Source organism: Neopsephotus bourkii, unplaced genomic scaffold (genome assembly GCF_033783945.1).
Source record: "Neopsephotus bourkii isolate Nb327-2 ecotype Australia unplaced genomic scaffold, CSIRO-AGI_Nbou_v1 NB_1767, whole genome shotgun sequence".
Taxonomy (NCBI): Eukaryota; Metazoa; Chordata; class Aves; order Psittaciformes; family Psittacidae; genus Neopsephotus; species Neopsephotus bourkii.
Genome location: NW_026902241.1, coordinates 800,587 through 812,922, shown reverse-complemented (window position 1 = coordinate 812,922; position 12,336 = coordinate 800,587). Strand labels below are relative to the sequence as shown.

General features: G+C 40.8%; 1 protein-coding gene across 1 annotated transcript in view; it reads right to left on the bottom strand.

Moving 5' to 3' along the window:
- Positions 1–10,382: 10,382 nt before the first annotated feature.
- Positions 10,383–12,336, bottom strand: part of CNKSR3 (CNKSR family member 3) — a 56,652-nt gene continuing 54,698 nt past the window's right edge. The window contains exon 13 of the mRNA XM_061378684.1: positions 10,383–11,816. Within this exon, the coding sequence (XP_061234668.1) occupies positions 11,518–11,816 (299 nt within the window). The 3' untranslated portion in view covers positions 10,383–11,517. The remainder of the gene's footprint in view (positions 11,817–12,336) is intronic.

The following is a 12,336-nucleotide window of genomic DNA, read 5'->3' as shown; positions in this document are numbered from 1 at the left end:
ATGCACTCACCCCATTGCTTCAGGCTCCTTTAAACCTCAAAACAGCACTACAGTTATAATGATTTGGAGTGTATATGGTGGCTTTTATCCAGAAAGACCTACAAGTGCTTGATTACCTCCACCTGAATGTAATTATATACAGCCTACTCACATCTCTGAAGATTCATAAGGTTGGAAAGAGACATCAAGAGATCATTAAGTCTGCCTCTCCCTGCAGGATCAATCATACTTGGACTATTCCTAACAGAGGCTGCCTAACCTGTTCTTAAAGACAACAAATAATGAAGGTTCCACAGGATCCTTCAGCAGCCTAAACCAGTGCTTAACACTCCTTGACATTAGGTTTTTCTACCCAACTCCAAGCTCCATGCTGTAATTTAAGCCTATTATCTCTTGCCTTATAAAAGTTTGTCCTACAAAATTTTTATATAAATGTTTATCATGTTTGTGCTTGTTACACTAATTTGGTCACCTCTTAAGACTGTGCAACACCATTTTATTTAATATTTTCTCAAAAGCCAATGTTTTCTAAGCAAAGAGCCCTCTAAGGGCACTGTTTCCCCCTCATTAGAACTACCTGCTGGAGCAAGTACTTCAGGTTATGTGGCAAGCACTGCCAACCCTAAAATGACAGTCACCAGAAGGAACAGAAGTGCTCCTATAGTGCGGTAATTGAGAATCTCTTGAAGAACCTGTTGGGAAGAAGAGCCCTGACCCTTTTTTCTGTTTTGTGTTGGTTCAAAATACCAGCAATTTACCATCATTTCCTAGACAGATTATTATTCATACTAACACAGTCACAGTTTGGTATAGACTCAAAAGAAGCGAATGCCTGCTGGTTGTGTCCCTTTTCAGCTTTGAGACAAAAAAGAAAATAAAAATCAAAACCAGAGATGTCTGAGCAAAGCTTCATTGTGTTGCTTTTTCCATTCTGCTGCTCTTTAGGCCTTTTGAACAATATTATTACTATTTAGTACTAAAATGCCTAGACACCAATTGAGTCACCGACCCAGCATACTCAGGAAGTTACAACAGTAAGATACCACTTGCTACAAAAGACCTTATGATCTAAATAGGTAAGTGACTGTAATATAAGGATAAAGTATAAAGAAACAGCTAGCTTGTTTGCCAATGTTAACATAAAATATCCCACAAGACACTAGGTACATCCTACATGTTGAAAACTGAAGATGATGTAGCTGCAGTGAAGGGGTCAGGGCGATGTTCACAAAGCCACTGCTCTCACCCAACCCTGTCACCTGTGTGTCCTACTCCATAGCTGGGATTTTTTCTAGCATTAAACAGCCCTTCACTACTACTGAGCTTACGTTCATAAACAAGTAAATTAAGTTTAGAACATCGGCAGCACAAGAGATAAATTGAGTTACCATTTTCTGCCTGGTGGCTGAGATGCACCAAATCTCAGAGTTTACCTCTTGATTTTGAGAGGGGAACAGCCACCCAGTGTAAAGGGTCCCCAGTACAAGCACAACTCCCACGTCCTCCCCATGAAGCACTGCTTGAAATGTAACTTATATTAAGCAAATCATGCCTGAAGAGCATATAAAGCATTATTATTTTAAAATAAAATCACTTCATAGCCTAGTTGTAGCATATTTTGCCTCTTCGATCCTCTGAATATAGTTTAACTTACCACAAATCTAGAAATCTCTAGGGAAATTGTAAAGTTTGCACATATGAACCAAGAGGGCTCCCCCCCTCAATGGGTACACCTCCCCATCTTCCTTTTCTTCCCCTTCCCTCCAAATACAGGAAGAGAGATCACCAGCTGCCTGCTAAAGAAAACAACCACCAAATAGTGCACATCATTCAGATGGCTTGGATGATTCAGCTTTTCCACGTGAACTTTGCTGAAGTTGTGCATAAATGGTTCTTTGTGCATTTCTGAATCAAAAGTGTCATTAACAGTCCATGTACATATCAACACAATTTCTGTTTGAAAAGCAACTTTCCATCTAAAATGCAGCAGCATATCCGTTACCTTACAATGGCTCTAGCTATCAAACCGATGAGTAATTACATCTACTTATGCTTAGATACTGCAATACCTCCAGCCTTTAGAAATCCATATTTTACTGTTCTCAAAAACTGCACCAAACAGGGCAGTGAAAAGAGGATCTAGTGACAAACTCATAAATTTGGAAGCCACCTGATGTGATGTGCACTGGTTTTAGAATGGGAGGGCTGTGAAGGAACAGAAAAGCCAGATGTTCCAGTCTGCTCTCTCAGATAAAACAGCATGATAAGCAGCAGCTTGATCATAAATGTCCCACAAAGTTAGCAGCAGCTACGTCTTGAAAGATCGAGATATTCTCATTGTCTAGAAGCTTGTAGGATAATAAAATTAACAGTTTCCAGACAGCGGGCTGGGGGGCTGGAGGGTATGGGGGTAGAAAAGATTTAATAGTACAAAATACATACAAGTTTACTGCTCACGTTTTAAGAAATAGTGTCCTATTTTACTTTTCTAATTTCTTTGTCTATTTCCCATTTGTTCAAGTGTTCACTCGAATCCTCTTCATCAACAAGATCCTATTTTCATTTCACCCCTGCAGCCATAAATCAGAAATGGCTCTAATAAACAAAACAGATTTGACACAAAAAGAAAGAAGAAGAATCAAATCTATTGCTGCCTTGGGCAGAACCTCTTGCCAGACAAGCCTGGTTTACTCAGCAGAAATGCTCATTTATCCTGGAGTATAAAAGCAGCACTAGCATGTGGAACACAACAGCGCCTTCTGCAGGCACACAAACATGGCAATGCAGTAATTGCCCAAGGTGCTCAGCAAGGGCAGCCACACTGGATCTGTCCAGAGGAACACACAACTGCTGCCCACATGCACCTGCACCACCACAGGCCAGCTCACTTTAGAAAAGGGAAAAAGTAGCAACAGATTGAATGGACTGGTCGTCATGGGAAGTCACTGAAGACCTAGAGAAAAATAACAGAAACATTGCTTGGCCTGGTGCTTTGACAAACAGAAGGAAGCCTTTGGGCTTCACCTAGTGTTCCCCTTTCCATTAAGACACTACATGGGATCTTGTGTTAGGGCTGCAAGGTACATGAGAGTACTGAAAAACAACCAGAGAACCATACTTTGCCAATATCTCTTCTGCCACTAGTGGCTTTTATTTGTTTTTTGCGCTTTTATAACTAACATTCACTTCATTTTAAGATATTATGTATATCTGACCCAAAGAGCTTGTATCAAGCTAATCAGGCTGATGCAACTCTCACCTTGCAGCTCCTGCCCCAAGTCAACACTGCCAGACTAATCCACTCCCTCCAATCACACCCAGCCATGTGAGCCACAAGCACTGTGTGAGTCCAGAGAGCGCCTGAAATCTTCTGTGTCTTGAAAACATGTCAAACACTTCATAGGAAACTAGATGACAGAAGTCCACATTTGGAGGAGTGAGCTGTAGAAGATGTCACATGCTCCAGATATCAGGGGGTGAGGGGCTCAGGTTTTCTGAGCTTCAGATTTCTGGTGATGTTTTTTTCATTCCACACCATTTCTTGACAGCAACGGGAGTAGTTCTCATAAGGGCTTCCCATCACACTGCCCCTCTTCAGTCAACCACTGGGAAAGCGAGTCAGGATACTGAAACCTATGCCTCTTCCACATCCTGCTAAAAGATGCCTTGCTCCCCACACACAAACCATATCCATCCCCAGTGCAACAGCAAACTGCAGTCAGTAGTTGTGTTTTTTGCGGTAAGGCCCACCCATGCATGAGCACCCCAGGTATCTGTCTCAGTGCTTCACTTTGCAGTCTCCCCCCCAACAATCCCAGCTTACTTGCCCACAGTGAAGGCCTTTTTGCACTGCAGTAGGTGAATCAATCATGCCCGTGCCTTATGAGGAGCTTATACACTGCTAAACTTTGTTTTTTGAATAATGGCTCCTTCACATTACCTCTGCGTTAACACTGTGCTGTGGGACACATCACCCCTACAAACGGTTCCCGCACTTCCACAGGAGAAGGAACTTTTCTAATCTAAGAAGAACTCATGTATCTTATCACATTAGCCTTTTACTCTGGTTTTTAGTTCTCTAGTCCCACATTCATTTGCTACTTGGGTACACTCATAAGCCAGTTCTGACCTACAGCTTATTGGGACCATAAGCCACCCACAACCAAGTCCAGGGTACTCACCTCAGGACACCATATGGCTGATGTGGACCAGGTATATGACCCAGCACACCCCACCAGCCTCTCCCTTCCCTCCCTCTTAACAGAAAGCAAGCCTCCCCTGGCTCACAGCTCATGAAAATACCACACTGGGGGAGGAAGGAAATCCCCTACCTGACTACAGGACAGAAAGAAGCTGACAGTGCAGATGCTGTTAGTAAAAGTCCAGCCTATCCCTGAAGAAAAGCCACAGAGCAGCCCCTACACGACAGCAGCGAGAGGGCCATGGAGCTCACCAGTGGCCTGCTGCTTTAAGGGTTAATGCCCAGCCACATCAGCAGCATCCCAGGAAGGTTTTCCACTGGGAAACTATTAGATGAAACCAATTCTAAGCATTTTTACTTCCTGCCTTTGAATTGATTACTTCCAAATACCTGAACAACCAAAAGCTTTACAAAGCTGGGAGCTGAACCAGAGGCTAGTCACTCAGCTCTTGAGCAGGAGGAAGAGAAGGACTACTGCTTTAGCTTCTGGGTTCCTCCATGCCTTCTCATCTCTCCACTAGGCCTAGCAGCTGCACAGACAACAGCAGAGGGGAAGGTAGGAAAGGGCCTGCACCCATCTCTCCAACGGGGCCTGAGCATCCAGAGTTAACAAAACTCAGAGTAAGGAGAAAAAACAGATCTTCCTCCCCAGTGATAAGAAGCTGATGTGTTTGGAGCTAAAGGGTGAAGGACTGCTTGGGGTGGTCTAAGCAGCTTCAAAGCAAAGCCTAAGCCAACAGCTTACTAAGCAGAGAGGAATTCTTTTGTGACTAGAGAGCTTGGAAACACTGTCTTGCCGGCAGCACTATTTTTACTGGAAAGCTCTGGCCAAAACTATCTTGGAGAACAAAACAAAACTAGATTATGCTATAAATATTAAAAGCTTTATAGCTGTTTGTTTGTGCAATAAATTCCTGGAAAGTCCCTTGACCTTAACATAGGGAGGAAAAGGTCAGAGAGGAAGAAGGAAGTAGGGAAAGGGAAATAATTCATTTTGGAGATTATTTATTACATTCTCATCCTTTTCACTTTTATAACAAGTTATACCAACATGCTCACAAGAAACAAGCAGTCAAGAACTATGCCAGAAGACATGAAGACTTCTGCATGTTCAATGGGACTTTGAGTGGGCTTGGGGAAGAATACACAGATAGAGCTGTGTCATGCTTAAGAAAGCCTTTGTTCAAGTTCTGTGGAAAGAAATTTAAACACCATAGTTGCCTTACTTGAACTACAGCCCCTGCTTCCTACTATCATATAATGAAATCAAATAAACTTTTTTAGCAGCCGGTGAAGTTTGGCTGACCATTTCACCTGGGTAAAAATCCTTCCTTTCCATATCATTCATGAAGTTATTTTCCATAAGGTTGAAAAAAGGTTTTTTTGTATTTTGGTTTGGGTTTTCGGGGTGTGGGGTTTGTTTTTTTGTTTGTGTTTTTGTTCTGGGTTTTTTGTTTTTTTTTTTTTACACTTTACACAAAAATTTGCAGCCCATTTGTGACTACTTGGCATTATTAACATTCTCACTGGAAGTATAAGAAGATTTCATTAGAAGCGTTTGCACTGCAAACAGTTAATGTGAGATGGAAGAGGGAACATGCTAATAAGGAACACTGAGAAGCATGGGATTACTTGGAAAAACCATTAAATACCTGTATGAGGTTAGACTGTGGTATTTTCTATGGCTCTCAGTAAATATTTCCCCAAACAAAAAAGCCTCTAAGCAAAGGTCACAGGGGTCTGGAGGCTTATTATCTGCAAAGGCACTCCCAGAATATATTAAAACACACAGTAGCTGAGTGCCAGCAGCAAGAACAGCCCCCTGCTTCATCGCAGTCTCACCAGCTCTGCTCCACAGGTATGTTTCAACAGTTCTGTTCTGTCCCATCCATACTGAAAGAGAGCTACACTTACAGAAGAGGAAAAAAAAAACCAACAAAAAATAAACCAAAAACCCCAAAGAGCTTTGCTGAGAGTGGCACTGTAACTTGGACTTGGCTGGCCTCTAATTCTTTGCCTGCTGCCAAGCTGCCACCATGCTCGGTAAACTTCCATCCTCACCACTGCCCAGGGAACAAACAGAAATTGTAACCACAGTTCTGCTTGTAAATCAGCACTGTCCAGCATTTTTTTATGGTTAATTCCTGGCTCCATACCCAGGTAACAAATCATCACCTAACAATATGTATCTTTGCCCTCTCGTCAAAAAATATATTAGGTTAACTCCATAACCACTTAAGGGGGAACATCAGTGGCTTATATCATCCTGATCAGATGAGGTGGCCACACAGGGAGGTTTAAAAATAAAAGTTTACATCTATTGTATGTCATGCTAAAACAAACATATTTCTCCTGCTGGCAGGAACTGGAGGACACCCAAAGGTCTGGATTTTTTTCCTCCACCAAATATGTAATCCTCATTTTATTTCCTACTGGCAAAGTATGCGCAACAGAGAACCTCCTGCCTGTTTCATATTTAGTACATGTAGAAAATATCCCAAGTGATATTGGCCCAGTAATATTGGTTTTAAATTTGACTTTCCACTTCTGGATTGAGTCGTGAGTAACCCAAACTAAGCAGGCTTTTGGATCACTGTGGGAATGACACAATCTCACGAGCAGTTACTGACTACCAAAAGAGAAGGCAAAACTGACGGTTACGCACTTGCCAGAAAGCTCGATTCGCAATGCGCAGTCAACAGGATAAAGAGGGGTTACTATTTTAAACTGATGCAACAGCAGTGTAGGCAGTAGAATTTGATGAAATTATATATTGACAGGAGCTCTTGACTGCTTTTGTCATGCATCTTACGGCTCAAGTTCCATGTGTGGAACTATATATAACTACTTTGAGTGACTGCTCGTTTCATATTCCAGCACCACACAAATGGAGCAGTAGCAACAAATGGGAATGTAGCACTTGTGTGGGTTGTTTTCTCTGCAGTTAGCACTACACAGCTGAAACAGCGTTCAACACAACATAGACCCATGCATTCAGCTTAGCCTGGCCCCTCTTCCTTCATTCTGCAAACTGAGCCTTTTTGAAGTGCTCTTCCTACATTTTAGTTTAAGTAGGCAGCTTTCTTGAGAGCTCTTGTCCATTATAAAACCTTGCAGCCTGCAAGATGACAAAAGCATTTTTATGCAGTGGCCACAAAGAGCATGCGCTCCATAGCCACAGCACATGCAAAGGAATACTCAGACTAAAGAGAAGAAAGGAGCCACAGCTGTGCAATGGGTCAAAGTCGGTTTACTCCAAAGCACTGAACACTTATTTCCAATTGGGCACAGGCATTTTGAACTCTGAGAGGGTGGCACTAGGACATACAGTGGAAGCTGGAGAAAGAAGTTATCTGAGTCCAGAAGCCACAAGCACAAGCCAGCACCCACCCTCCTCCAAAATGGCAATCTTGCTGTCAAAGGCAGTTCTGAGAATGCATGCACACAAGAGCCTTGCAGCTCAGATCAGGCAGAAGAATTTACTGGTGAATGCAGAAAAGCTCTTGAGGAAGAGAAACCTGTAAAAAAGGTGTGAGCTGAATTTATCATCAAGGTCAAAGCTTAAGCCTGATGGGGGTTTAACTTCATCTACACAGGGTATGGCTGCAGCTATAGAGCAGTTTATGAAGACTGCCTGTTCGGAATGCAATAAAGCAGGACGTAAGATTTGGACCCCCCAAAAAAAAAAGAAAACAATTTTTGTAAAAAAGAAATGCTTTTATCCTCTCCAATTATAAAGCCAGTCTTGACCATCAGTTTCCTGGTTTGACCAAGTTTTAGAATTCCTCTCTCCCCCTGCCCCCTTTTCTGTTAAGTGAGCACCCAGCTGATGGAATAAGTTGCTTTTAAAACAAGCCCTGCTTAGGAGGAAAAAAAAATGTTATCAGTTCATTTTTTAGCATAAAATCAGTATAATACAGGACTCTTGTCAACCTCGGCCAGCCAGAATTCAAACACTGAATAACTTCATTATGCATAATATTATCATTATTCCATAATATTAGGGAAACACATTGCTTGAAGAATCACCTTGAACTCTCTCTCTGTAAGTCAGCCCTATTCATTTTTATGTCTTATTTCCTGTTCCTCATTACCATCTAGAATAGCATTCTCTTGCAATTGATTATGTAAGGGAACGCACAAGGAATTGGCTTGCAAATACTCTGCAGACTAAAATGGAAGGCTGCTCAACATTTCTGAAGGGCCCATTCCTGAAATATCACCACACATACATGCAAGAGTACCTTTTTTATTATTTTTGTGGGTTTTACAATCTTTTCTAATTAACTGTGTTGTTTTGCTACCTTGACAGAATGTCCAGAGTATTATGGAGTACTGTACCACAGCAGGATATTTGGATACATATGTTGTACTCATCAGGGAAGTCAACCTTGGCATAGTTTTTGTTATAACAGATACCTGTACTTCAATGCCAAAAGACAAGCCAAGTTGTTGCATATTACAGTTTCTAACTCGTTACCTACATTTTTCTCAGATTAAGTCAGAAAGATATCAACATTTGTGATTGGTTCCTAGATATGTGGGTCTTTCTTTTAAACCCCCAAAATATAGAATACCCTCCATATTCACTATACACGGTAAGAAATTAAGCAATCAGCATCTTTCAAATTTAACCTCTTGGACCAAAATCTGAGAGTTCAGACTTTTCAGATGTTTCTCCTCACTTTCAATTAATATGGTAGAAAGAGGACTAGCATAACAGATGGTAGGAGAAAATATTCCACAAAGATGGGGCAGATTTCACCTTCTCCAAGATTAAAATGCAAAAGGAATGATCTGAAAAATATGAATTTTTAATACCTCTCCAGTAGAACTTCTAACAGGAGCTGTTACTGTAAAGAAGAAAAATACCTACACTTTGGAATGTTGCGACATGCACTGCTATGGCTAATTCCCGCATCATAAACCATTCTCCCAGACCAACAGTAGCATTTCTCCCAAATAGTAACAATAGTACTACATGATCTGTGCCACACTGTTATTTGGTAAGCAACAGCTGGTTAAGATTGAACATTGTGCACAGACATCAAGAAAGGTGGGGTACTTGTATTTTCCTTCTCATTTGGTGTTCATTCAGTGAGGGACATCAATGTTTCTCTGAAACAAAAATGTAGAACTTTATTAGACGCCACTACACATCTGCAGCAGCTTATTCAACCAATTGCATTATCACCCAGTGGCAACAGCACACACACTTGTTCTCAACACAACACTGAGCCTCCCTCTAGATCAGAGCCAGACTCCCCCACTTACTCCATCAGCCTTCTTTGGAAAGAGCTTTCTAGTATTATTAACATTCTGTAACAAATACAAAAGGAAAGGAAATACAAGATACATGGTTCCTTCTTTGGTAAGGAAATCATCTGGACATTATTTGCACATACCTGAGCCAAAAAACACCCTTGCTTAACGGTCACCTCCATTTTTAAACCATGGAAAAAAGGACATTAAAGATGAGCAAAAATTCTATTTTAAAGTCTTATTTAGACAAGATCCCTGACTTTTATCTAGTTCAGTAATTGTGATTTAATTTAAAACAGTTCAGTCAGTCAGTTTGGGGCTCAGCTATACTACACCACAGTGCTCACCAATGGCAGTTTCAGCCCTCTTCTCAGGGGCAGGACCAAACTGTTCTAGGGTTCAACTGCACTGCAGCTGTATTTGTCCATGTCTCTAGTACAGATTGCCATCTGAGGGAGTGTGGAAGAGTGGCATAAGACAGACATAATCTGCTTGATGAGAAAATTTCAGGCCAGCCCCCAACTAATTCACCAGTGAGTCACAATCAAACATAATTGAGAACTGAATTTAACACACTGTCTCTGTGGGGTGTAGCACTTCATAAGCTTGTTGCAGAATGGCCTCATCCTCACAGCCAGATTTATGGTATGCTAAAAACATACCATAAATAACTTGTGTTATCATGTACAATTCCTGCCCCAGTCTAAACTAGCATTTAACCTCCCTTTTTCCCTCCCCACCCCACTTATTAAATATAAACCCTTAAATCTTTTCAGCAAGGCCAAAGGAGTAAAGGCTGTTGACAATGTATCATCTAAGAAAATAGTTAGTCTTATTAGCAGGGAATGCAAAAGACTTTCTTTTCATTCGACTAGTCTGTGCCCAGTACTGCAGTACAGGAAGGTACAAACTGTATCTGTTCAAGTGTAAAAAATACATACAACTATATTTAACATTTAAATTAAACACAACTGTTTCATACCAACAATCTTATGTACATTCAGTTTTAAACAATACCTCTTTAATATCCTCTTCTTTTGTCAAACAAGTTTTATTTTCCTCCCAAAATACCCAATGCTACTTTAAAATTCTGGAGAGGAGAAAATTTGAGCTATATAGAAAATAGCAAGAGGTCTTACATTTGTAATGTATCATAGCACGTATTTTTCATAAACAATACATCATTCAAAATCTGAACCACTATAAAAGTTCTTATAAGTCCAACAGGACTGCCTTTAAAAACTGACTTTGGTCAACAGCAAATCATTCTTAAACAATTAAGGAAAAATATATATTCTTTTACCACCTCTACAGATGCATTTCCTTGGTATGTTGTAGCAATCCATATATCTTTACGGATGAGAACTGCAGTTGCTCAGCGCTCTTCACTTATACTGTGATTTCAGTAAAATGGATTATATATCAGGTTGGACTGATTTATAGTTAAATTAGTCCAACTTCCTAAGATCACTGGATAAGAGAACTCTCTTCCTAAGACTTCCTAACATCTCTGGATATCAGAGAAAGAATGGCAACACTACTACTTCTTCCTCACAAGGCTGATCTCACGCAGGACTTGCAATAGCACTGCTAAGTTGCATGAAACTGCTGTTTTCCTGCTTATCTTTCCTGGTCAGGAGAATAAAATTACTTTGCTGAGCTCTACATACTCTGACACCCAGCCACTCACACCAGCCCCTAAGAATTCAGACAACTGAAGTGCCACTGGACTTTACAGTAATGCAATGATTTCCTCTGAGTCATTATGCATGTTTCAGATCATGCATGGCCTCTGTATCACTGAAATTTTACTCATTTCCAGGGGAATAAATGCCCTCAGCTTTTGGCCAGGAAGAGGAACTTGATCCGTATTTTTCTTCCCTCCTTGCACTACGAAACCCTCTGATCCATCTAAAATCACCAATGAAAAGGCAAAAATGTAAGATTCTCCAGGAAAAGAACACCACATTAGTCACTATGCATCAGTTAAGCTGAAAAGTAAAGAAGTCTGACCAATGAGCAAAGGCACTTGGTAACAGTCCTGTGAACAACAGTCAATGAGTCAACAGTTTCAGTCTTGTGATCCAACTGACCAGCAGCGAGGGCTCTGTGGAGGAAGATTTTGTGGACGATGTAACAGAAGATTTTTTAGCACCTTCCTCTTGAAAAGGAATTGTTGCACTGTTGTGGAGGTCTGCATTCATAAAACATCTGCTGCCTCGAATATAATCTGTTCCCCTCACTAACTGCTTCTCAGAGACTGGCCTTGAGAGAGGGTGTTGTGTGGAGGGGTTTTCTTCAATGATTGGGGGTATCCTTTCATTACTGAAGTACCTGCAGAGGGCATCTTCACCTGCACAAACAGGAGGAAGAAAACTAATTACTGCTGACTTCAAAACCCTCCATTAACATTTTCTATTTTGATAAAGAGATTTTGGTTGCAGTTCAAGGTACCTAGATTTTGGTTACCCTTCTAAACACACCTCGACATAAGCAGCTATCAACAGACATATGGCTTTTTGCATCTTTCATATTTTAAGCAACACAAAGAACAACAAAATCAAATCACACATAGACAATACCATTTGACTGTTAAATTACGAAACTGCTAGTGCAGACTACCTTCATGTAAATAATTATCATGAGCGAGACCCAATAAGCCTTCTTGTGTCACTGAATATGCTGATAGACCAGAGTTTAATCTATGTTTACCTGTATGTTACTCATGACTAACTTAAAAGCTACAAATATTACTCTGGACAACAGAAATTAATTTTGCAGATAAAGATGTAAGCACTTCCCTAGTTTTGATCAATGATGTGTGATGCTTTCTCTGGTTTTACTCTTCCCTAGACAACTGTCCACAGCAGCTG